At 41.9% G+C, this 26,592-nt stretch overlaps 1 protein-coding gene across 4 annotated transcripts in view; it reads right to left on the minus strand.

Moving 5' to 3' along the window:
* Positions 1–2,632: 2,632 nt before the first annotated feature.
* Positions 2,633–26,592, minus strand: part of LOC110509706 (rhotekin) — a 47,008-nt gene continuing 23,048 nt past the window's right edge. For 3 of the 4 annotated variants that reach the window (XM_021590754.2, XM_021590752.2, XM_036967949.1), the window contains 3 exons: positions 21,827–21,995; positions 9,869–9,973; positions 2,633–4,337 (listed from right to left, as the gene is read on the minus strand). In XM_021590754.2, the coding sequence (XP_021446429.1) occupies positions 4,186–4,337; positions 9,869–9,973; positions 21,827–21,995 (426 nt within the window). In that variant the 3' untranslated portion in view covers positions 2,633–4,185. Of the gene's footprint in view, positions 4,338–8,904; positions 8,998–9,868; positions 9,974–21,826; positions 21,996–26,592 lie in introns of all 4 variants that reach the window. The other variant, XM_021590753.2, reaches the window with a different exon arrangement.

Raw genomic sequence — 26,592 nt, forward strand, 5'->3', positions numbered from 1 at the left:
CACAAAAACATCCTGTGGCGGACTGCGCTAACATCGAATAGTCCCCGCGATATGCAACTGTTCAGGGAAGTCAGGAACCAATACACACAGTCAGTCAGGAAAGCTAAAGCCAACTTCTTCAGGCAGAAGTTTGCATCCTGTAGCTCCAACTCCAAAAAGTTCTGGGACACTGTGAAGTCCATGGAGAACAAGAGCACCTCCTCCCAGCTGCCCACTGCACTGAGACTAGGTAACATGGTCACCACCGATAAATCCATGATTATCGAAAACTTCAACAAGCATTTCTCAACGGCTGGCCATGCCTTCCGCCTGGCTACTCCAACCTCGGACAACAGCTCCCCCCCCCCCGCAGCTACTCGCCCAAGCCTCTCCAGGTTCTCCTTTACCCAAATCCAGATAGCAGATGTCCTGAAAGAGCTGCAAAACCTGGACCCGTACAAATCAGCTGGGCTGGACAATCTGGACCCTCTATTCCTGAAACTATCCGCCGCCATTGTCGCAACCCCTATTACCAGCCTGTTCAACCTCTCTTTCATATCGTCTGAGATCCCCAAGGATTGGAAAGCTGCCGCAGTCATCCCCCTCTTCAAAGGGGGCGACACCCTGGACCCAAACTGTTACAGACCTATATCCATCCTGCCCTGCCTATCTAAGGTCTTCGAAAGCCAAGTCAACAAACAGGTCACTGACCATCTTGAATCCCACCGTACCTTCTCCGCTGTGCAATCTGGTTTCCGAGCCGGTCACGGGTGTACCTCAGCCACGCTCAAGGTACTAAACGATATCATAACCGCCATCGATAAAAGACAGTACTGTGCAGCCGTCTTCATAGACCTTGCCAAGGCTTTCGACTCTGTCAATCACCGTATTCTTATCGGCAGACTCAGTAGCCTCGGTTTTTCGGATGACTGCCTTGCCTGGTTCACCAATTACTTTGCAGACAGAGTTCAGTGTGTCAAATCGGAGGGCATGCTGTCCGGTCCTCTGGCAGTCTCTATGGGGGTGCCACAGGGTTCAATTCTCGGGCCGACTCTTTTCTCTGTATATATCAATGATGTTTCTCATGCTGCGGGCGATTCCCTGATCCACCTCTACGCAGACGACACCATTCTATATACTTCCGGCCCGTCCTTGGACACTGTGCTATCTAACCTCCAAACGAGCTTCAATGCCATACAGCACTCCTTCCGTGGCCTCCAACTGCTCTTAAACGCTAGTAAAACCAAATGCATGCTTTTCAACCGTTCGCTGCCTGCACCCGCACGCCTGACCAGCATCACCACCCTGGATGGTTCCGACCTTGAATATGTGGACATCTATAAGTACCTAGGTGTCTGGCTAGACTCTAAACTCTCCTTCCAGACCCATATCAAACATCTCCAATCGAAAATCAAATCAAGAGTCGGCTTTCTATTCCGCAACAAAGCCTCCTTCACTCACGCCGCCAAACTTACCCTAGTAAAACTGACTATCCTACCGATCCTCGACTTCGGCGACGTCATCTACAAAATTGCTTCCAACACTCTACTCAGCAAACTGGATGCAGTTTATCACAGTGCCATCCGTTTTGTCACTAAAGCACCTTATACCACCCACCACTGCGACTTGTATGCTCTAGTCGGCTGGCCCTCGCTACATATTCGTCGCCAGACCCACTGGCTCCAGGTCATCTACAAGTCCATGCTAGGTAAAGCTCCGCCTTATCTCAGTTCACTGGTTACGATGGCAACACCCATCCGTAGCACGCGCTCCAGCAGGTGTATCTCACTGATCATCCCTAAAGCCAACACCTCATTTGGCCGCCTTTCGTTCCAGTTCTCTGCTGCCTGTGACTGGAACGAATTGCAAAAATCGCTGAAGTTGGAGACTTTTATCTCCCTCACCAACTTCAAACATCTGCTATCTGAGCAGCTAACCGATCGCTGCAGCTGTACATAGTCTATTGGTAAATAGCCCACCCATTTTCACCTACCTCATCCCCATACTGTTTTTATTTATTTATTTTTATTTTTCTGCTCTTTTGCACACCAATATCTCTACCTGTACATAACCATCTGATCATTTATCACTCCAGTGTTAATCTGCATAATTGTAATTATTTGCCTACCTCATGCCTTTTGCACACAATGTATATATAGACTCCCCTTTTTTTCTACTGTGTTATTGACTTGTTAATTGTTTACTCCATGTGTAACTCTGTGTTGTCTGTTCACACTGCTATGCCTTATCTTGGCCAGGTCGCAGTTGCAAATGAGAACTTGTTCTCAACTAGCCTACCTGGTTAAATAAAGGTGAAATAAAAAAATAAAAATAAAAAAAAGATCCTGAAAAACATCCCCACAACATAATGCTGCCATTACCATGTTTCACCGTAGTGATGGTATTGGCCAGGTGATGAGTGGTGCCTGGTTTCCTCCAGACGTGACACTTGGCATTCAGGCCGAAGAGTTCAATCATGTTTCTCATGTTCAGAGTCCTTTAGGTGCCTTTTGGCAAACTCCAAGCAGGCTGCCTCGTGCCTTTTACTGAGGAGTGGCTTCTATCTGGCCACACTACTATAAAGGCCTGATTGGTGGAGCACTGCAGAGATGGTTGTCCTTCTGGAAGGCTCCCCCACCTGGAAGGCTCTGTCAGAGTGACCATCGGGTTCTTGGTCACCTCCTTGACCAAGACCCTTTTCCCCCGATTGCTCAATTTGGCCGGGCGGCCAGCTCTAGGAAGTCTCTTGGTGGCTCCAAACTTCTTACAATTAAGAATGATACAAGGCAATGTGTTCTTGGGGACCTTCCATGCGGCAGACATTTTTTGGTACCACCCCCCAGATCTGTGCCTCGACACAATCATGTCTCTGAGCTGTACGGAAAAAGTGAAGGGGTCTGAATACTTTCCGATTGCACTGTATATAGCAAAGAGTATCCCTAGGTCAAACACAGTAAATACTTTTAAGATCCAATGCAGCTTTTTTATCCTCAGTATCAAATCATTTCCAGGTAATAATGAAATACATTAGTGATTGTTTTCAATTCAAATGGTCAAAAATAAACACATTTATTTTCTCCGGCAAGAATTTTGGCAGGACCGTCTGGGAGTGTTCTGAGTGAGTAGGAGAAAATGTAATATTTGCCGTTATTGGCAGAGAGGTTTGGAACTCTTTCTTATTGGTCTATTAAAGTTACCATGCAGGCCAAAACTCCATCGCACCAAAACAGGTTGAAATGTCTGTCTTTTCAGACAGCTCTTACCCTAAAAGGGCATTATCATTTTCACAATTCCACAGTATGATTCCAACCTCATAGTTATGAATTACAGTACCAGTCAAGTTTGGACACACCTACTCATTCCAGGGTATTTCTTTATTTTTTATATTATTTTCTACATTGTAGAATAAGAGTGAAGACATCAAAACCATGAAATAACACATATGGAATCATGTAGTAACCCAAAAAAAGTGTAAAGCATTTCTAAATATATTTTATATTTGAGATTCTTCAAAGTAGTCACCCTTTGCTTTGATGACAGCTTTGCACACTCTCTGTGAAAGTCACGTTATGACTGCACTGGTCCTTAATTAGTGTATGCATGAACTGCAGAACAGTGAATATTGACAACAATTTGGGTAGCCATCAATGACAGCGTTGACATGCCACTGAAGGAGATGACAGTTCATGACAACAATCATGACCGGAAGACATACAAATAAAGGTTTTTAGGTTTTTATTGCCATCCTCAAGTTTGAGTTACATGCTCCGCATTGCAATCATATTGATTATCTTGTCCTGAATTTTTGTGTCCGAAACAAAACGGTCTCATTTAAATAGGAAGAGAGAAGGCTAAAGAATAAAAGTACGACTAAGTACCAAAATCATACCAACATATTTTTAAACTTTAAAATCAATTAACTGCATTTAAAAGCCAATTGGGTTTGGACATGGACAAGTAAAGAGAAGAGCCAAATGTCCTATAAAACATTGAGCCTGGACTAGAAAAGGTCAAGGCTGCATTACCAGAATAACTCAAGAGTGTGGAATGCTACAATTAGCAAAAGTGTGTGATTGAAGCCCCCAATTTGTGGCGTTCCTGTATGTGTTCCTGGAGGGGAATGGCTAGCTCTTGTGGCTGTTTCGTGCAATTACAGGACAGGGATAGGTACAGTACAGAGACACTGTGTCATGGGAGAGGTGGGTGTCACTGCACGTCACTCCCAAGAGCAGGAGTACAATTGGGTGGTGGGGGGGTGCTGGAGTTTGGTAAGAGGTGGATCCTGTCTTGGATGATGCAGTTTCCTGATGTTGGTCCCCTTGACCTGGACAACCTGGCAATCATGGAGGGTCCTTCAACTATACCGAATTAATATATATAGATAGAGAGAGAGACAAAGAGAAAGACATCCGTTATACCAACAAAAAGATCAAAATCCTATTATTCTACTCCATTTAATGTGTAACAGTATAGTTATACCATCGAGAAGAACTATTGGCTGGCCAACTGATTCATCTAGCTTCACGTGCCAAGGGGGACCTGTGAAGGGTCTTCACAGAGAGTCAGGGCTGGTGCCAGAACAAATCAGTTGCACGGGCATTTGACATCGATAGGGGTGACAATTTATTTTCACGGGTCCGCCTGTGTGTGCACATTGCCATACTTTTTTGGGCCAGACAGAATCAGATACATGGGCACCGTTTTGTTCGCTCAGATGCTTTATCAGAGATTGATGCGTCTTTCTGCCGGTGCGCATCTCGGACAAATAAATTATCAATATTAAAATATTTTATTTGGACAGGCAGGAGGTACGGTAGGACGGGCCAGTACCCCCAAGTCCCACCCATAACGCCAGCCCTGTGGAGAGTACAGGTTCATGCTTTATCACAATAGCAGGTGCAGCTCTGAGGGTGGCTGCACGCCAATATTCAATTACATGTAAGAAAGAATAACACAAACAGAAGGCTAAACATCTCTGTCTGACGTTAAACTCTTGAACGTTACTTCAAAATTGAGATTTTTGCCTAAGTAGACTAGTAAAGCTGCATAGTTCTATACAGTTTTGGAACTCCCCTTTCTGGTAAAAATAGTTATACATTGCTGAGGTGTACTTCACATTTGAGGACACAAGCTCAAATACATAGTACAAATATTATGAAAACATATATATATTTTATTAAACATACAGTCCCTTCAGAAACTATACCTACCCCTTGACGTGTTCCACATTTTGTTGTGTTAGAGGCCTGAATTCAAAATGGATCAAATAGATTTTTTTTCTCACCCAAATGTAATAAAAATTAAATACAGAAATATCTCATTTCCATAAGTATTCACACCCCTAGGTCAATACTTTGTAGAAGCAACTTTGGCAGCGATTACAGCTGTGAGTCTTTCTGGGTAAGTCTCAAAGAGCATTCTACACTTGGATTGTGCAACAAAAATTATTTCTAAATATAGTAACAATCAAATGATAAACAGCTTTCTATTAGATGTCACCTGTCTTATAACTGTTACATAAATATTATCATATTTCGTGATGGTACAAATTTAGCTCCCATTTCATATAACCTCGTCTGAGTGATGCAGAAAGATAATTTGAATGTCTGCTGACTCGTTAAAAATTCAACTTCAGAAAGTGGTGGTGTTTCAATTCCACAAAATTATTTAGTATTTCTTCATGTTGAGAGCTCTAAATCCAGCTGAGAATATCACAATCTCAAAAATCCCCCAACTCCAAAAACACTCCATACACCCACAAGCACGCCCTCGCCCAACTCCCCACTCTGCCCAACGCATACCTCGCCAAACGGCTTCATGGGAACGTTGCGCAACACAACTGCTACCACACACAGTGGAGTACTTGTGTAAGATTTCAGACCAGCAGCATTCTTTTGACTCTCCCAGTTACAGTGATTACTGATGTTGAGAAACAGCCAACATGCCAAGCAATCTGCCAGATAGGCAGAGTAGATGGCACATCTCAGGGGTAATGTGTGGGACAAGGTAGTACATAAATAATCAGATGACAGACAAGTAAAACAAAGCTCAGAACTATAGTTAATGTGATTCGATCAAGATTAAGGAATTAAGAAGTGTATTGAATCCAATATTTGTATATGTTAACTTTAATCCATCATAACAATAAAGGCCCCATATGACACTATTGAACTCCATGATGCAATATAAAGAACGCACAGCCTACACACAGCCACTCGTATGCACTACATCAACTCCTGTACAACACACCAATGCAACAGACGCTATGAACTATGACATAATTAAGACTTGGTAATAGAGGTTGACCGATTATGATTTTTCAACGCCGATACAGATTATTGGAGGACCTAAAAAAGCCGATACCGATTAAAATCGGCAGATTTTTTAAAATGTATTTGTAATAATGACAATTACAACAATACTGAATGAACACTTATTTTAACTTAATATAATACATCAATAAAATCAATTAAGCCTCAAATAAATAATGAAACATGTTCAATTTGGTTTAAATACTGCAAAAACAAAGTGTGGGAGAAGAAAGTAAAAGTGCAATATGTGCCATGTAAGAAAGCTAAAGTTTAAGTTCCTTGCTCAGAACATGTGAAAATATGAAAGCTGGTGGTTCCTTTTAACATGAGTCTTCAATATTCCCAGGTAAGAAGTTTTAGGTTGTAGTTATTGTAGAAATTATAGGACTATTTCTCTCTATACCATTTGTATTTCATTAACCTTTGACTATTGGATGTTCTTATAGGCACTTTAGTATTGCCAGTGTAACAGTATAGCTTCCGTCCCTCTCCTCGCTCCTCCCTGGGCTCGAAACAGGAACACAACGACAACAGCCACCCTCGAAGCAGCGTTTTACCCATGCAGAGCAAGGGGAATAACTACTCCAAGTCTCAGAATGAGTGACGTTTGAAACGCTATTAGCGCACACCCCGCTAACTAGCTAGCCATTTCACATCGGTTACACGAGCCTAATCTCAGGAGTTGATAGGCTTGAAGTCATAAACAGCGCAATGCTTGACGCACAACAAAGAGCTGCTGGCAAAACGCACGAAAGTGCTGTTTGAATGAATGCTTACGAGCCTGCTGCTGCCTACCACCGCTCAGTCAGACTGCTCTATCAAATCCTAGACTTAATTATAACATAACACACATAAATACAAGCCTTAGGTCATTAATATGGTCGAATCCGGAAACAATACATTTATTCTTTCAGTGAAATACGTAACCGTTCCGTATTTTATCTAAGGGGTGGCATCCATTAGTCTAAATATTCCTGTTACATTACACAACCTTCAATGTTATGTCATAATTACGTAAAATTCTGGCAAATTATGCGGCCCAAACTGTTGCATATACACTATGCAATGAACGCAAGAGAAGTGACACAATTTCACCTGGTTAATATTGCCTGCTAATCTGGATTTCTTTTAGCTAAATAAGTAGGTTTAAAAATATATACTTCTGTGTATTGATTTTAGGAAAGGCATTGATGTTCATGGTTAGGTACACATTGGAGCAACGATACGCACCGCATCGATTATATGCAACGCAGGACACGCTAGATAAACTAGTAATATCATCAACCATGTGTAGTTAACTAGTGATTATGATTGATTGATTGATTTTTATAAGATACGTTTAATGCTAGCTAGCAACTTACCTTGGCTTACTGCATTCGCATAACAGGCAGTGCAATGAGAGGCAGGTGGTTTGAGCGTTGGACTAGTTAACTGTAAGGTTGCAAGATTGAATCCCTCTAGCTGACAAGGTGAAAATCTGCCCCTGAACGAGGAAGTTAACCCACCGTTCCTAGGCCGTCATTGAAAATAAGAATGTGTTCTTAACTGACTTGCCTAGTTAAATAAAGATTAAATAAAGGTGTAAATTTAAAAAAAATTATCTGCCAAATCGGTGTCCAAAAATACTGATTTCCTATTGTTATGAAAACTTGAAATCGGCCCTAATTAAATCGGCCATTCCGATTAATCGGTCGACCTTTACTTGGTAAACATTTTGACCCAACCCTGGCTTTTCTCTATAAACATCCATCAGCTATTCATCAGTGAGATATTTTGAGAGTTTGGCACATTGACTTGGATTATACCCTGGCTTAATTAGTGTTTACCATGACTGAGTCAGTCAAACACTCTGCCAACAGAACAGTTGACATTTGATGTTGTACAGTCTCCCAGGGACAGTGTGTCAGGGGTTTGTTGACCGTAGAGCTATTTGTTAAGGCTCCTGTCAGATGAATGTAGGAAACCACAGCTGCTACTGACCTGACCTGGTTCAATGCGGGTCAAAAGTGTACGCCAGTTTACAGGTCAATATTCTACACTAACTGATTCAGCTGATCAACTGATCACCAATACTTTGATTAGCTGAATCAGGGGTATTACCGCTGGGCTGAAATAAAAGCTCTCCAGGACTAGCAGGGCAGAACACAAGCCTACAGTAGAACTCCAACTGAACTATGAACCTACCCAGTGCAGTAGCTGTCTCACAAAGCGGTAGTAATATTCTAGAGATTAGTGTCAATCTGCTAGGCTGACAGATCAGACAGTTGAAGAAACATTTATGATCATATCAATATGATTTGAGTGTCAATGGAGTGTTCTAATGAGGCCTGGCTTTGGCAGGTTCCCTTACCTTACATATTCCACATGGGCACAAGTCCCAACTATAATCACCCCATTAGTCCTTTGTGGTTTGATTCTAGTATGTCTGTGGTTGCCATGCCAAGACTGGTTGGCATGGCAGGTGAAAATTGTGTATTGTTCCGGGGACATCATTTACACTACCACTGTGACTCATGTTGTGAAGTTGAAGTGCCGGTTTCCTCTGTCTGTGTGTGTGTGTGTGTGTGGGGGGGGGGGGGGGGGGGGGGGGCTGTTACAGTTGGTGGTACTCTACCTGTGGTTACAGTAAGAGGAGATCAGGCCCACACTTCAGCAGACACAGAGTTATCCTGGATTACCACACTCTCACCTGGGGAAGATGGAGTGACTGGGGAAAAGGAGGAGAGGAAGGAAGAAGGGGATGATGAGTAGAGTGGGAGTGTGTGATGAGGTATAGTAGAGTTGTATAAAAAAAGGGATAGATGGATTATTGTGAAAGAAAGGAGAGAAGAAGTAAAATAGCCCCAAACTTATTATCACTTTCTTCTGGTTCGACGCAGGCATGCGTAAGGAACAAAGAAATTCTGATCCATTTTCCCCCTCGACCATTTCCTTGCAATAACTCCTCTTTCCTGCATTCTTCTCTACCCATCATCTTTCACATCTGGTTCCTCTCCTCGTTTTTTTCTTATCTCTATTTCCGTCTCGCTCTCAAATTCCTGAATAGTGCCTTGATCCATCTGAGTCATTGTGGTATACATAACAGGTGTTGGTGATAATGCCACCATTGTGCTTCTATGTATGCTGTCTGTGTGTGTGTGTGTGTGTCAGAGCAGGTTTTGTTCAGTCCATCTTCCTTAAAGGGTAGACAGAGGAGATATGGAGACTTTCATCTGTTTTTATGATTATTCTATCCCTTTATCTTAAAGCCCGAAATTTGTGGTAATGGTGATCAATGCTATTTTCACTTATTTAGAGTGTGTGGGGAAAGTTAGTTTAGATGAGTCGCAAAATATCTATTTACTAAGAGGTCGCACTGCTGCGCTGTTGCAGAAGGACTACTTACAGTATTGATGACAACAATATAATCCTTTGAGAGCAATCTTATTTCCCGACAGTTGCGAAAGCATCCAATTTGTCTAATAATTTAGAGAGAATTCTAGCAGGTCTGCAAACTAATATTAGAATCATTCAAACTGTGTAAGTGTAGGTGAGCGTATAGACCTATGTGATGGTGGTGTGTGTTATTGAATAGTTACCTATTTCGTGGTAAAGCGACCCCTGCTTCGCTGTGACCAAATGGGATTTCCTGGGAGAGGGTACCTCGATCTTCATCAGGTCATTACAACACTGTTTCCACTGACCTGTAGAGTGAAAAGTCGACATGTCTTTGTAAAAATAGATTTATTGAAATGTTACTATTATTATGTTCAGCTTCTTGGTGAAATGTAACCCTAACCCACGTCAATTTAAATATAGTTAATTTGCGTGTTCTTTACCCCACACAATCCATCCCTTTGTCCAAGAAGGTAGAAAAAAGTGAGTAGTATGGCAAGATTATTTAATTTCAGTATAATGCCAAATCAAGCCACATTCTCCAGCCAGGTTTTGCTAATTAATATGCATCGGCATGGCCTTGTGCATGCATTGCCCTGTATTCCAGAAGTCAGGCCTCTCTCAGCATGTTAAAAAAAGATACATTCGCTGTTTGTAAGAGATCGCATAACTGGGCGTGTAGAACATGACTATATTTAAGTATTTATGCTACTATAGCCTAGGCCGACAACAAATATTATCATTCATCCATCCCTTATTCAAGCATGTTCAAAATTAAATAGACCGGTAGACTATTTTAAATATTTGACAACAATACAAGGCTACAGCATGGTGTTGCTGTGTGATAGAAGCACAACATAATTTCCTATTTAATTTCACAGCCTATACCAAGGCAGGAGATAGATCACAATCGTCGATTGATAAACAAAATATTGAACAGTTCCTCTGGCATAGAAATGTAGGCTGTAATACTTACTTTTAAATTGCTTGAATTAGCAATCAATCTTACAGAATGTGCGGCCAGTGTTGGGCACTCGCTATAAGCAGCATGTTTATTTTTTATTTTACCTTTATTTAACTAAGTCAGGAACGGTGGGTTAACTGCCTTGTTCAGGGGCAGAATGACAGATTTTTATCTTGTCAGATTGGGAATATGATCTTGTAACCTTTCGGTTACTAGTCCAACGCTCTAACCACTAGGCTACCTGCCGCACAGGGCTGGGCGATATGGCCAATATCTCATATCCCGATTTAGGTCATTTCATATCCCGATAAAAATACATATCACGATACAGCACATTTTCTGTAAATTCAATGAATAAATAGTTTACATTTTGAATTAAACTCAAAAAAATAAAAAGGTACTTACTCATATTTGATTATTTCTCCTTTTATATTGAACCTCTGTATAAATTAAAAAATAAGCATGTAACAAAATATAAAATAACGTATGAAATCTAAAAAGGTAAATAGAAAACACTTCAACTTTAGTTGCAAACAAACTAAATATAGGCCTAAAATAAATACATATTTATTTTTGGGGGCTTGCCTGTTTTGCATGTTATTTTGGCATTAATACGTGTCACATATTAATTTGCATATGGTACCTAGGGTCAAGTGTTAGCACCAACTCACGAAACCCCCGTTTCTCCACCGTGTAAATCGGGGCCATGTCTTTGCAGATGTTGTAACGGCAGTTGTTATCTCTTCCATCTTTGTGATTCTTTGCCATATAGTGTGCCGCGGGCAAAAGCCTCTTGCAACGTCTGAGTCTTTTTTGAGCACTCGACTGTACTTTTTTGGGTCTCATCCGTAGACTCTCTACTTACTGTTTCACATGATTCTTGCGTAGGTGGTAAAAGAGGTTATTGGTGTTTGAGCCCGTTGGTCGGGACCGGCCTGCGTCATATTTTGCAGAGGACGATTTTCTGGTCCGCGTCAAACTTTTCATATCCGAACCACGTCCATGCTACCGAAGTAGCCCCTCTTTTAGGTACGAGCTCTGTGTCTCTGTGCTCTGTGTCTCCGTGCTCTGTGTCACGTTCACTCTCCATGTTTGTTTGTGTTGCAAATTCCCTTCCACACGGCAATACCTTGACTTTGTTGTCCTTAAGCCATTTTGCCACAACTTAGGAAGTATGCTTGGGGTCATAGTCCATTTGGAAGACCCATTTGCAACCAAGCTTTAACTTCCTGACTGATGTCTTGAGATGTTGTTTCAATATATACACATCATTTCCCCTCCTCACCATGCCATCTATTTTGTGAAGTGCACCAGTCCCTACTGCAACAAAGCACCCCCACAACATGATGCTGCCATACCTGTGCTTCACAGTTGGGATGGTGTTCTTTGGGGGTTTTCAAGCCTCCCCCTTTTTCCCTCAAACATATCGATGGTCATTATCGCCAAACAGTTCTATTTTTGTTTCATCAGACCAGAGGACATTTCTCCAAAAAGTACAATCTTTGTCCCCTTGTGCAGTTGCAAACCGTAGTCTGGCTTTTTTATGGCGGTTTGGAGCTGTGGCTTCTTCCTTGCGGAGCGGCCTTTCAGGTTATGTCGATATAGGATTCATTTTAATGTGGATATTGATACTTTTGTACCTGTTTCCTCCAGCATCTTCACAAGGTCCTTTGAAGTTGTTCTGGGATTGATTTAAACTTTCGCACCAAAGTACATTAATCTCTAGGAGACAGAACGCCTCTCCTTCCTGAGTGGTATGACGGCTGCGTGGTCCCATGGTGTTTATACTTGCGTACTATTGTTTGTACAGATGAGCGTGGTACCTTCAGGCGTCTGGAAATTGCTCCCAAGGATGAGCCAGACTTGTGGAGGTCTACAATATTTTTTCTGAGGTCTTGGCTGATTTCTTTTGATTTTCCCATGATTTCAAGCAAAGAGGCACTGCGTTTGAAGGTAAGCCTTGAAATACATCCACAGTTAGACTACCAGAAGCTTCTAAAGCCATGTCATTATTTTCTGGACTTTTCCAAACTGACTAAAGGCACAGTCAACTTGAGTTTGAGTTTATTTTTTATTTTTACAGGGACAGTGCACATTAATCAACGTTTCAGTAAAAGTGCCGGTTTTAGCCAGCCGGCTAATTTTCAATCGCAGTCCCTGGGCAGGTTATTAAAAACAATTACAATATAGACAATAGCAACATAGAACAAACAAGACATAGCAACATAGGACAAGCAAGACATAGCATACAGACAGAGCAACATAGGACAAGCAAGACATAGCATACAGACAGAGCAACATAGGACAAGCAAGACGTAGCATACAGACAGAGCAACATAAAACAAAAAGCAGCAAGACAAAATTCATAAAAGCAACAGTGTTTCCACACCTCACAAGCTACAGACAACAGACAACATGGAAAGCGGCAACACCCAGCTAGGGACCATGTTCACAAATCTGATTGACCTTTAGCCATGTCTTCAAGCATTTTGTGAAAGTGTGATATGTGGTGCAGTTATGTGTGTCTGATGGCAGTGTATTCCAGACATGGGAAGCTCTCACAGAGAATGCAGATTTACTAAAGGTGCTTTTCCTTAGGGGAACTATACAGTCACCTCTCATGGCAGACCTTGTGGATCTGCTACCATATGTCTGGGTTTTCTGTTTAACAAAAATATTGAGTGGAGGGGGAGCCAGGCCATTATATTGCACAAGATTTTCCCAACTCAAGAGCTCATGCTTTCTAAGGATGTGACAATGATGATGGCTATTGGGCTTCCTATCAAGCACTTTGAGAGCCTGTTTGTAGACAGACTGAATAGGTTTTAATGTTGTACAGCAAGCTTGGGCCCAACTAGTCAAGCAGTATGTTAAGTGGGGGAGTATCATAGATTTGAAGTACAGTTTTGCTACCTCTGTAGTCAAACAATTTCGTATAAATCGGAAATTAGCGTAACTTAGTGTGTGTAGTAAACTTCTGACCAACTGGAATTGTGATACAATGAATTATAAGTTAAATAATTTGTCTATAAACAATTGTTGGAAAAATTACTTGTCATGCACAAAGTAGATGTCCTAACCGACTTCCCATAACTATAGTTTATTAACAAGAAATTTGTGGAGTGGTTGAAAAACAAGTTTTAATGACTCCATTTACTCCAATAACTGACTTGAGTCTTCTTGGGTATGACGCTTCAAGCTTGGCACACCTATACTTGGGGAATTTCTCCCATTCTCGTCTGCAGATCCTCTCAAGCTCTGTCTGGTTGGATGGGGAGCATCGCTGCATAGGGTTGTTGTCGTGTTGGAAGGTGAACCTTCATCCCAGTCCGAGGTCCTGAGCGCTCTGGAGCATGTTTTCATCAAGTATCTCTCTGTACTTTGCTCCGTTCATCTTTCCCTCGATCCGGACTAGTCTCCCAGTCCCTGCTGCTGAAAAACATCTCCACAGCATGCTGCTGCCACCACCACGCTTCACTGTAGGGATGGTGCCAGGTTTTCTCCAGACGTGACACTTAGCATTCAGGCCAAATAGTTCAATCTTGGTTATATCAGACCAGACAGTCAATCTTGTTTCTCATGGTCTGAGTTCTTTAGGTGCCTTTTGGAAAACTTCAAGAAGGCTGTCATGTGCATTTTACTGAGGAGTGGTTTCCGTCTGGCCACTCTACCACAAAGGCCAGATTTGTGGAGTGCGTCAGAGATGGTTGTCCTTCTGGAAGGTCCTCCCATCTCCACAGAGGAACTCCGGAGCTCTGTCAGAGTAACCATCGGGTTCTTGGTCACCTCCCTTACCAAGGCCCTTCTCCCCCAATTTCTCAGTTTGGCTGTGCGGCCAGCTCTAGGAAGAGTTGGTGGTTCCAAACTTCTTCCATTTAAGAATGATGGAGGCTACTGTGTCCTTGGGGATCTTTAATGCTGCAGAAATATTTTGGTACTCTTCCCCAGATCTGTGCCATGACACAGTCCTATCTCGGAACTCTACAGACAATTCCTTCGACCTAATGACTTTGAGTTTTTGCTCTGACGTGCACTGTCAGTTGTGGGACCTTATATAGACAGATGTGTACCTTTCCAAATCATGTCCAATCAATTGCATGTACAATAGGTGGGCTCCAATCAAGTTGTAGAAACATCAAGGATGATCAATGGAAACAGGATGTACAGGAGCTCAATTTCGAGTCTCATAGCAAAGGGTCTGAATGCTTATATAAATAAGGTATCTGTTTTTTTGTCATTATGGGGTATAGTTTGTAGATTGATGAGGGCAAAAAAGTATGTAATACATTTTAGAATAAGGCTGTAATGTAACAAAATGTGGAAAACAGGAAGGGGTCTGAATACTTTAAGAATGCACTTTATCTACCTAAATCGAAAAACATTTTACTGTACATATTTAGTAAAGACCAGCTTAAATTGAGAATAGTCTGATGTGTGAAAATATGATTACCTGATGAGAACAGCGTGTGTAGCCTGAGGAACGGAACAGAGCGCAAGCTTTTTTGTTTGATCATCAATAGTCTATAAATCGGATCATGTGGCCCATATATCTTTTTTTATTTATATATTTTTTATTTTATACAGCAATAGGACAAAGTGACAGTAGCAGACGAGCATAAAAATAAAATTATTATATATACAAACATACAATAAGTCATAATAAAGAGTAAAATAAAAAATAATAATAACCTGCCGTAAGCTACATATTATACATTACGTGTTAAACATTATATACAGTGGGGCAAAAAAGTATTTAGTCAGCAACCAATTGTGCAAGTTCTCCCACTTAAAAAGATGAGAGGCCTGTAATTTTCATCATAGGTACACTTCAACTATGACAGACAAAATGAGAAAATAAAATCCAGAAAATCACATTGTAGGATTTTTAATAAATGTATTTGCAAATTATGGTGGAAAATAAGTATTTGGTCACCTACAAACAAGCAAGATTTCTGGCTCTCGCAGACCTGTAACTTCTTGAGGCTCCTCTGTCCTCCACTCGTTACCTGTATGAATGGTACCTGTTTGAACTTGTTATCAGTATAAAAGACACCTGTCCACAACCTCAAACAGTCACACTCCAAACTCCACTATGGCCAAGACCAAAGAGCTGTCAAAGGACACCAGAAACAAAATTGTAGACCTGCACCAGGCTGGGAAGACTGAATCTGCAATAGGTAAGCAGCTTGGTTTGAAGAAATCAACTGTGGGAGCAATTATTAGGAAATGGAAGACATACAAGACCACTGATAATCTCCCTCGATCTGGGGCTCCACGCAAGATCTCACCCCGTGGGGTCAAAATGATCACAAGAACGGTGACCAAAAATCTCAGAACCACACGGGGGGACCTAGTGAATGACCTGCAGAGAGCTGGGACCAGAGTAACAAAGCCTACCATCAGTAACACACTACGCTGCCAGGGACTCAAATCCTACAGTGCCAGACGTGTCCCCCTGCTTAAGTCAGTACATGTCCAGGCCCGTCTGAAGTTTGCTAGAGAGCATTTGGATGATCCAGAAGAAGATTGGGAGAATGTCATATGGTCAGATGAAACCAAAATATAACTTTGTGGTAAAAACTCAACTCGCCGTGTTTGGAGGAAAAAGAATGCTGAGTTGCATCCAAAGAACACCATACCTACTGTGAAGCATGGGGGTGGAAACATCATGCTTTGGGGCTGTTTTTCTGCAAAGGGACCAGGACGACTGATCCGTGTAAAGGAAAGAATGAATGGGGCCATGTATTGTGAGATTTGGAGTGAAAACGTCCTTCCATCAGTAAGGGCATTGAAGATGAAACGTGGCTGAGTCTTTCAGCATGACAATGATCCCAAACACACAGCCTGGGCAACGAAGGAGTGGCTTCGTAAGAAGCATTTCAAGGTCCTGGAGTGGCCTAGCCAGTCTCCAGATCTCAACCCCATAGAAAATCTTTGGGGGGAGTTGAAAGTCCGTGTTGCCCAGCAACAGCCCCAAAACATCACTGCTCTAGAGGAGATCTGCATGGAGGAATGGGCCACCATAATTTGCAAATAAATTCATTAAAAATCCTACAATGTGATTTTCTGGATTTTTTTCCCTCATTTTGTGTAACTATGATGAAAATTACAGGCCTCTCATCTTTTTAAGTGGGAGAACTTGCACAATTGGTGGCTGACTAAATAGATAGAGGTTCTTCAGGTTACTATCCACCATTATGCCAAAATATGTGAAGCCCATAAGCAACCATCTAAAAGAAAACTTGTGCTTGATGGTATGTTGGTCAAAGACAGACGACAGATCACAGACAACAATGAAACAGCCTATAGGGAGGTCAGTGACCTGGCAGTGTGCCAGGAGAACAACATTTCCATCAACATCAGCAAGACAAAGGCGCTGATCGTGCACTACAGGAACGGAGGGCAGAGCACGCACCCACACACATCGACAGGGCTGCAGTGGAGCAGGTCGAGAGTTTTAAGTTCCTAGGTGTCCAAATCACTAAGGAATTGTTAGGGTTCACACATACCAACACAGTCGTGAAGAAGGCATGACAACGCCTCTACCCCCTAAGGAGTCTGAAAAGATTTGGCATGGGGCCTCAGATACTCAAAAGGTTCTATAGCTGCACCATTTAGAGCATCTTGACTTGCTGCATCCCCGCTTGGTATGGCAACTGCTTGCCACCCGACCGCAAGACGCTACAGAGGGTAGTTCGTACGGCCCTGTACATCATACTAGGCAGTGTCAGAGGAAGGCCCTAAAAATTGTCAAAGACCGATGCAACAGGTCTGGAACCAACAGGACCCTCAACAGCTTGTATCCCAAAGCCCTAAGACTGCTAAATAGTTAGTTAAATAGTTAGTTAAATAAATAACCTCTTGACTCATCACATACGCTGCTGCTGCTACTGTTAATTATCTATCCTGTTGCCTAGTCACTTTATCACAGCCTACAGTATGTACATACAATGTCAACCTCAATTACCTTGTAGCTCTGCACATCCACTCGGTACTAGCACCCCTTGTATATAGCCACGTTATCATTACTCATTGTGTATTTTTTGCTAGTTATTATTTTTCAATTATACTGCCTATTTTTTTATGTCTCTGCATTTTTGGGATGTGCCCGTAAGCATTTCACCGTTACTTCGTAAACGGGTGTAGACTATGTGACAAATAAAATTGGATTGGATTTTCCACAATCTTACTGCACAATAAACAACAGTATTACAGTATTAGGGCCCATATTTGATCGATGGGCCCTAATACTGTATTCTCTGATAAAATACCTAAAGGTGTGTTTACTAGGCATAGGTGTGTACTGTATACTATGACTTACAGACATGGCTAGCATGTTGGCATTTATTGTCATGAGTCTTGCCCTGGAGGCAGCACTGCAGAGTGGTTACTAGCTGGCACAGACCCAAAGTAATCAAATCTGAATTTAAACCTAACTCCACTGCTAACCTTCATGCTTAACCCAAAAGCTACATTTTTGTTTTCATATTTCATTTTTAGATATAGACCATTTTGACTTTGCAGCTGACACCGCTCAGTTCTGCCTCCAGGGCAGACTCGTGACAATAAACATCAACCTGCAGACGGCTACAGGCCATCTGGCCACAATTTTAGAAAATTGTGTGTAGGATAGACATGGAATTTAGGTTAATTACCCAACCTCACCCTCTCAGCAGAACAGTGTGTGTGTGTTGTGTTTGGTGACTCATCTTTATAAATTTGACTGAGGCTCAACAATAGCATTTCTCAATCGTTACAAATACACACACACACAGTTCACACAAAAGGGACAAATCACAACGACAGGTTTTCTATTCTCCCAGTGTCGTCCACACAGACATTCTTCTAGAATCGGAGGAAGTGAAAGAAATGAAACGCTTGGTGCAGTGTCTGGGATTGTATATCGTGTTAATTATGTGAGTGAGTAACTGGATTGTGTGTACTACAAGGAGTGGGATCCTGAGATAATTTGGTTGCTTGATGTTGAGGGAAATCATTGGGAATGAATCGCTCGGTGTACAGTAAAAACTGACATGTTATGCTCAATTGATTGTTAAAAATATATGATATAATAAAATGATTGCTCGGAGAAAGAGATTGCTTAGCAATTCGTATATTTTCAAGAAAATGAATGAAGGTTAAAAAGAATATTGCCACCCCTGTTTTCCACCCTCCCGTTGCAAGGGTAATGGCACGGAGACTTTTTCTAAAATGTTTAATGAGATTGGGAAACACATTCGGAGTGATCTTAGATCCTTCCTCCATACAAAATCCTTACAGATTCTTAATACCCTTTGTCTGCGCTTTTGGACGGCCCTCTTCAATTCAAACCACAGGTTTTAAATGGGGTTCAAGTCCGGAGCCTGAGATGGTCATTGCAATGTTGATTTTGGGGTCAAGTAATCATTTCTTTGTGGATTTTGATGTCTGCTTAGGTTTATTGTTTTGCTGGAAGATCTACTTGTGGTCTAAGTTTCAGCCTCCTGGCAGAGGCAACCAGGTTGTTGGCAAAAAATGTCCTGGTTCTGGTGCCGTCCGTGTGCAAGCAAAATAGCCTAATAACATCAAAGATCCACCACCATATTTTACAGTAGGTACAGGGTTCACTTCTGTATGTACATGCTTCTTTCGCAAAACCTACCACTGGTGTGCGTGGCCACTTGGATTCAAACAAGTGCTATGGTCAGATGACATGAAAATAACACTCTTGGTCACGCACACCAGTGGTGGGTTCGGCACAGCAGGAGATGTGTGTGTGTGTGTGTGTGTGTGTGTGTGTGTGTGTGTGTGTGTGTGTGTGTGTGTGTGTAGCAGGAGATTAAAGCAAAACAGGTCTCATCTCCGTCTCCTCACAGACTGACAAGATAAAGCAGGTATTATAGAGACAAAGGAATTGGGTAGAGCCAGACATGAGCTTAGTTTCACTGTCGGCTTAAACGGATCAGTCTCTCCCTGCAACTGGTGCATAACTGTGGTGACATGAGTAACAAATTAGAGCTGCCAATCAAAGCGTTGCTAGATGGATTTTCAAATTGATCCTAATTGGTTCCAATGGCTTGATTGATAAGCAAATCATTGAATGTTATTCTCCATGAGGAATAATGGCCTCCCACAGATTCCCACGCCAGTACCTGTCTACACTGTATTTCTGATGAATTTGACATAATTTCAAATGGTCAAAAAAAAAATGTTCTTTCAATAACAAGGGCATTTCTAAATGACCCCAAACTTTTGAACAACTTTTGAACAGTAGTGTATATACAGTTGAAGTCGGAAGATTACATACACCTTAGCCAAATACATTTAAACTTAGTTTTTCCACAATTCCTGACATTTAATCCTAGTAAAAATTCCCTATCTTAGGTCAGTTAGGATCACCACTTTATGTTTAGAATGTGAAATGTCAGAATAACAGTAGAGAGAATTATTTATTTAAGGTATTATTTCTTTCATCACATTCCCAGTGGGTCAGAAGTTTCCATACACTCAATTAGTATTTGGTAGCATTGCTTGTAAATTGTTTAATTTCGGTCAAACGTTTCGGGTAGCCTTCCACAATAAGTTGGGTGGATTTTGGCCCATACCTCCTGACAGATCTGGTGTAACTGAGTCAGGTTTGTAGGCCTCCATGCTCGCACACAATTTTTCAGTTCTGCCCACACATTTTCTATAGGATTGAGGTCAGGGCTTTGTGATGGCCACTCCAATACCTTGACTTTGTTGTCCTTAAGCCATTTTGCCACAACTTTGGAAGTACGCTTGGGGTCATTGTCCATTTGGAAGACCCATTTGCGACCAAGCTTTAACTTCCTGACTGATGTCTTGAGATATTGCTTTAATATATCCACATAATTTTCCTCCCTCATGATGCCATCTATTTTGTGAAGTGCACCAGTCCCTCCTGCAGCAAAGCACCCACACAACATGATGCTGCCACCCCTGTGCTTCATGGTTGGGATGGTGTTATTTGGCTTGCAAGCCTCCCCCTTTTTCCTGCAAACATAACGATGGTCATTATGGCCAAACAGTTCGATTTTTGTTTCATCAGACCAGAGGACATTTCTCCAAAAAGTACGATCTTTATCCCCATGTGCAGTTGCAAACCGTAGTCTGGCTATTTTTATGGCGGTTTTGGAGCAGTGGTTTCTTCCTTGGTGATGGTTATGTGGTTATGTGGATATAGGACTCGTTTTACTGTGGATATAGATACTTTTGTACCTGTTTCCTCCAGCATCTTCACAATGTCCTTTGCCGTTGTTCTGTGATTGATTTGCACTTTTCGGCACCAAAGTACGTTCACCTCTAGGAAACAGAACACATGTCCTTCCTGAGCAGTGTGACGGCTGCATGGTCCCATGGTGTTTATACTTGCATACTATTGTTTGTACAGATGAATGTGGTACCTTCAGGCATTTGGAAATTGCTCCCAAGGATGAACCAGACTTGTGGAGGTCTACAATATTTTTTTCTGAGGTCTTTTGATTTTCCCATGATGTCAAGCAAAGTCACTGAGTTTGAAGGTAGGCCTTGAAATAAATCCACATGTACACCTCCAATTGACTAAAATTATGTCAATTAGCCCATCAGTAGCTTCTAAAGCCATGACATCATTTTCTGGAATTTTCCAAGCTGTTTAAAGGCACAGTCAACTTAGTGTATGTAAACATCTGACTCACTGGAATTGTGATTGAGTGAATTATAAGTTAAATAATCGGTCTGTAAACAATTGTTGGAAAAATTACTTGTGTCAGGCACAAAGTAGATGTCCTAACCGACTTGCTAAAACTATAGTTTGTTAACAATAAATTTGTGTAGTGGTTGAAAAACTAGTTTTAATGACTCTAACCTAAGTGTATGTAAACTTATGACTTCAACTGTGTATGTATATGTGTAGACCTCCTTATGAAGACAAGAATGATAAAACCTAACATTACAATTCAACAGTAATGATCATCATTTAACTGGAAATGTCACTTCTATCTGTCCCTGTCGGATTAAAGAAGGGTGGGCTAGTAGCGTGTAATGGGTCAAAACAAAAACCTGCACAGCCTGTGAGTATGCAGGACCAGGGATTGTGTCCACTAGTATACAGCAAATCGATAAGTATTTCAATTAAATCAAATAAATAACCAAGTAGAATTTAATCAAACTTAATGAAATCCAATCAAATGTTACTAAATGTATCAGTATGACTCACTCATGTCATAGAAGTGCTGCCAGAAGGCCTCCATCCAGCGCTGTGTGTCCTGGGGTGTGTGTGTGACCAGAGTGTGTGTGACCGCTTCGTCACCTCGGGTGTGTGTACTGATGGATATACTCTGGGTATGGTGCAGAGGCCCTCTCTCGGACACATGGATGCGGGTCTCCTGAGAAGGAGAGAAACACACACAATCCACACTGACATCTTAACAGAAGCATGTTCAAATCAAATAGTATTTGTCACATGTGTGAAATGCTTACTTACAAGCCCTTTAACCAACAATGCCATTCAAGAAATAGAGTTAAGTAAATATTTACTAAATAAAGTTTTTTTTAAATACATCAAAAGTTACACAATAAAGAGTCTATATACGGGAGGAACCGGTGCCAAGTCAATGTGTGGGGTACAGGTTAGTCAAGGTCATTTATAGGTTGGGTCATTTTCACAGCTTTCTATTTTCTCACAACCGGTCAAACCGATGTCAGTTGGACATTTTGCACAGGCATGTTGTTGTTGCATTTGATCCCTGTTCCCTAAATGTCTTTGCTTCGTGAAAAAAGCAAATATGACATTTAAAACTTTACCGATGTCAACTAACCTATCTGGACAAGAGGAATACCTATGTAAGAATGCTGTTAATCAATTACAGCTCAGCATTTACCACCTTAGCACCCTCCAAACTCGTCATTAAGCTTGAGACTCTGGGTCTCGATCCGCCCTGTGCAACTGGGTACTGGACTTCCTGACGGGACGCCCCCAGGTGGTGAGGGTAGGAAACAACATCTCCACCCCACTGATTCTTAACACTGGGGCCCCACAAGGGTGCGTTCTCAGCCCTCTCCTGTACTCCCTGTTCACCCATTACTGCGTGGCCATGCACGCCTCCAACTCAATCATCAAGTTTGCAGACGACACTAGTGGTAGGCTTGATTACCAACAACGATGAGACGGCCTACAAGGAGGTGGTCAGGGCCCTTGGAGTGTGGCGTCAGGAAAACAACTTCACACTCAACGTCAACAAAACAAAAGGAGATGATCGTGGACTTCAGGAAACAGCAGTGCGAGCACCCCCTATCCACAGGACAGTAGTGGAGGTGAAAAGTTAAGTTCCTCGGCATACACATCACGGACAAACTGAAATGTTCCATCCACACAGACAGCGTGGTGAAGAAGGCGCAACAGCGCTTCTTCAATCTCAAGAAGTTGAAGAAATTTGGCTTTTACAGATGCACAATCTAGAGCATCCTGTCGGGCTGTATGCCTGGTACGGCAACTGCTCCGCCCACAACCATAAGGCTCTTCAGAGGGGAGTGAGGTCTGCACAACGCATCACCGGGGCCAAACTACCTGCCCTCCAGGACACCTACAGCACCCGATGTCACAGGAAGGCCAAAAAGATCATCAAGGACAACAACCACCCGAGCCACTGCCTGTTCACCCCGCTATCATCCAGAAGGCGAGGTCAGTACAGTACAAAGCTGGGACCGAGAGACTGAAAAACAGCTTCTATCTCAAGGTCATCAGACTGTTAAACAGCCATCACTAACATTGAGTGGCTGCTGCCAACATACGGACTCAAATCTCTAGCCACTTGGATGTAATAAATGTATCACTAATCACTTTAAACAATGCCACTTAATAAAATGTTTACATACCCTACATTACTCATCTCATATGTATATACTGTACTCTATACCATCTACTGCATCTTGCCGTTCGGCCATCGCTCATCCATATATTTATATGTACATATTCTTAAATCATTCCTTTACACTTGTGTGTATTAGGTAGTTGTTGTGAAATAGGTAGATATTACTGCATGGTCGGGACTAGAAACACAAGCATTTCGCTACACTCACATTAACATCTGCTAACCATGAGTGTGTGTGAGACCAATAAAATTTGATTGAAGCATTCATTCTATCAATTTTTGCCATTCTGGTGAGCAAGGTTTTATTTAGTCTTCTTGGGCAACATATAGGCTAATGACAGAAGAGAAGCTGCATGTATCTAATTATAGACAAGTTGACAAAAGAAATTGCATAACCAAATAACAAAGAAATCCTTCCGCGTGTCTGACTGTAGCCTACAGCCCATTTTCTATATTAGCGGGTAAGGGCCTTAGATTTTCACTTTCTTACATCTAGTCAGGCGGTTGTGGATGGGTTATTAGCAAACGCGGGCAGGTGCGGGTGAACAAACAGCTGACCCGCGCACCACTAGTGCACATAGCTGCTGTGATGTGCACATGGCTGATGTGCATGTACTGTAGCTGCTGTCAGGCTGATTAGCAACCACATTGCATGAAATAGTTGGCTTCATTGTGAGAGAATGAACGTGAAGGGGTTAAACAGCAAGCAAACATAATTCAGTTCCTGTAATGCTCAAAGCAAGATCTGACTTTAAACTTGCTTGTTTACCCAACCGTGGGGCAGACTGTGTTTGTTCCCACATTCAGGACTCTGACTCTCTATTGGTTACACGGTCTTTTGGCCTCCCATCCCATTCTAACCAACTCTCGCCAGCTTTGTATTCATGTTACCTGATGAAATTGCTATACAATATTATCTTTTTGTCATCTGATGCACATTCAAATGTTAGAAATCAACACTGCAGAGCTCTCCCTGTCCTCTGCCGTGTCCTGATTATATTACTACTGATTATATCTGGAAACGTGCATGTACACCCTGGACCTTCTACTGTTGCTAGCCCCATTACTGATTTGTGCTCTGATATCTGCTTCACTGATTTCTCCTCTTGTAAAAGCCAGGGTTTTCTGCACGTTAGCACTAGAAGCTTATTACCTAAAATGTATCAATTGAAAGTGTGGGTTCACAGCTCCAATCCAGATGTGTTGGTCGTTACTGAGACGTGGTTAAGAAAGAGTGTTTGAAACACTGAGGTTATCCTTTCTAGTTATAACCTTTTTCTGCAAGACAAATCTTCCAAAGGTAGGGGAGTAGCAATCTTTACAAAGGAACACCTTCAGTGCTCAGTTGTCTCCATCAAGTCTGTCCCCAAACAATTTGATTTGCTGGTTTTACACATTAAACTTCCATCTAACTCTTTGTTGACTGTTGCTGGGTGTTGTCGGCCACCATCAGCACCGGCCTGAACCCCAAATGCCCTAAGCGCTCTCCTGGCCCCTTCCACTAAGTCTGAATTTGTCCTGCTAGGTGACCTAAAGTGGGACATGCTAAACCACCTGACCAAGTCCTAAAGCAATGGGACTTACCAATCCCACAAGGTTAGACTCCAAACACCCAGAAAAGGCTACTCTCCTTGATGTTATCCTCACAAATAATACTGATAGGTCCTTACAGAAAACACCAGTGATCACTGTTTTACAGCCTGTGTTCGTAATGGCTGCTCAGTGAAACGACCTGTCCCGATTTGTTATAGACACGTGCTCATTAAAGTTCTTTAGCAAGCCTTCCTTCATGATCTGGCCTCTGTAAATTGGTATAGAATCAGCTTGATCCCCTCTGTTGAAGACACTTGGACCTTCTTTTTTGATATTTTCAGGTGGTATCGTTAACAAATACGCGCCCATAATGAAAATTAAAAAACAGGTTCAGCCCCTGGTTCGACTGATCTGGCAGAGTTTAAAATCACCACTTCATTAAGTCAGTATTCCTATTTGACTCAGCCATGCCTTATTGCCCACCCAACATTTCCTCAAATCCCACCCCTTCTAATGCGACTATCCCCGATGCTCCTCCCTCTTTTTCCACTGCCACATTACAAAGTCTCTCCTGCAGGCGGTCAGAGTCCAAGGTGCTAAAGGAGCTCCTTAAACTTGACCCCAAAAAACATAATGTTGTGATGCTACCATGTTGTTGTCATTTGTTGCTGCCATGCTGAGTTATCTTAGGTCTCTATGTAGTGTTGGTGTTTTGTCCTATATTTATTTTAGTTTTAATCCCAGACCCCTCTCCCTTGCAGAAGGCCTTTTGCCTACTGGTAGGCTGTCATTCTAAATAAGAATTTGTTTTTTAACTGACATGTCTAGTTAAATAAAAGTGATATAAAATAAAAAAAATCTCCAGGCAAGGGGTGTCTTTGGGTTATACCTCAACAGTGCTCTCTAGTGGACTGATCATGCAGCAGACTTCAAAGAAATCAAATTCAATGTCACATGCACCAAATAGTAGAACTTACCGTGAAATGCTTACTTACGAGCTCTTAACCAATAATGCAAGAAAAAATGTGATAAATAAACCAAAAATAGCAAAAATAGAAACACAAAATAACAACGAGGCTATATACAAGGTGTACTGTTTCAGCATGACAATGCACAAAGCGAGGTCCATGCAGAAATGGATTGTTGAGATCAGTGTGGTAGAACTTGACTGGCCTGCACAGAGCCCTGACTTCAAACCCACCTTTGGGATGAATTGGAACACCGACTGCAAGCCAGGCCTAATCGTCCAACATCAGTGCCTAATTAATGTTCTTGTGGCTGAATGGAATCAAATCCCAGCAGCAATGTTCCAACATCTAGTGGAAAGCCGTCCCAGAAGAGTGGAAGCTGTTATATCAGCAAAGGGTGGACCAACTCCATATTAATGTCCATGATTTTGGAATGAGATGTTTTTTATGTATGCGTAGTCACTTTAACCCTACCTACATGTACACATACCTCAATTATCTTGACTAACCCATACCCTTGCACATTGACTCGGTACCAACAGGAAAGGGCCTTCCCCAAACTGTTGCCACAAAGTTGAAAGAACAGAATCATCTAGAATAGCATTGTATGC

Source organism: Oncorhynchus mykiss, chromosome Y (assembly GCF_013265735.2).
Source record: "Oncorhynchus mykiss isolate Arlee chromosome Y, USDA_OmykA_1.1, whole genome shotgun sequence".
Classification (NCBI taxonomy): Eukaryota; Metazoa; Chordata; class Actinopteri; order Salmoniformes; family Salmonidae; genus Oncorhynchus; species Oncorhynchus mykiss.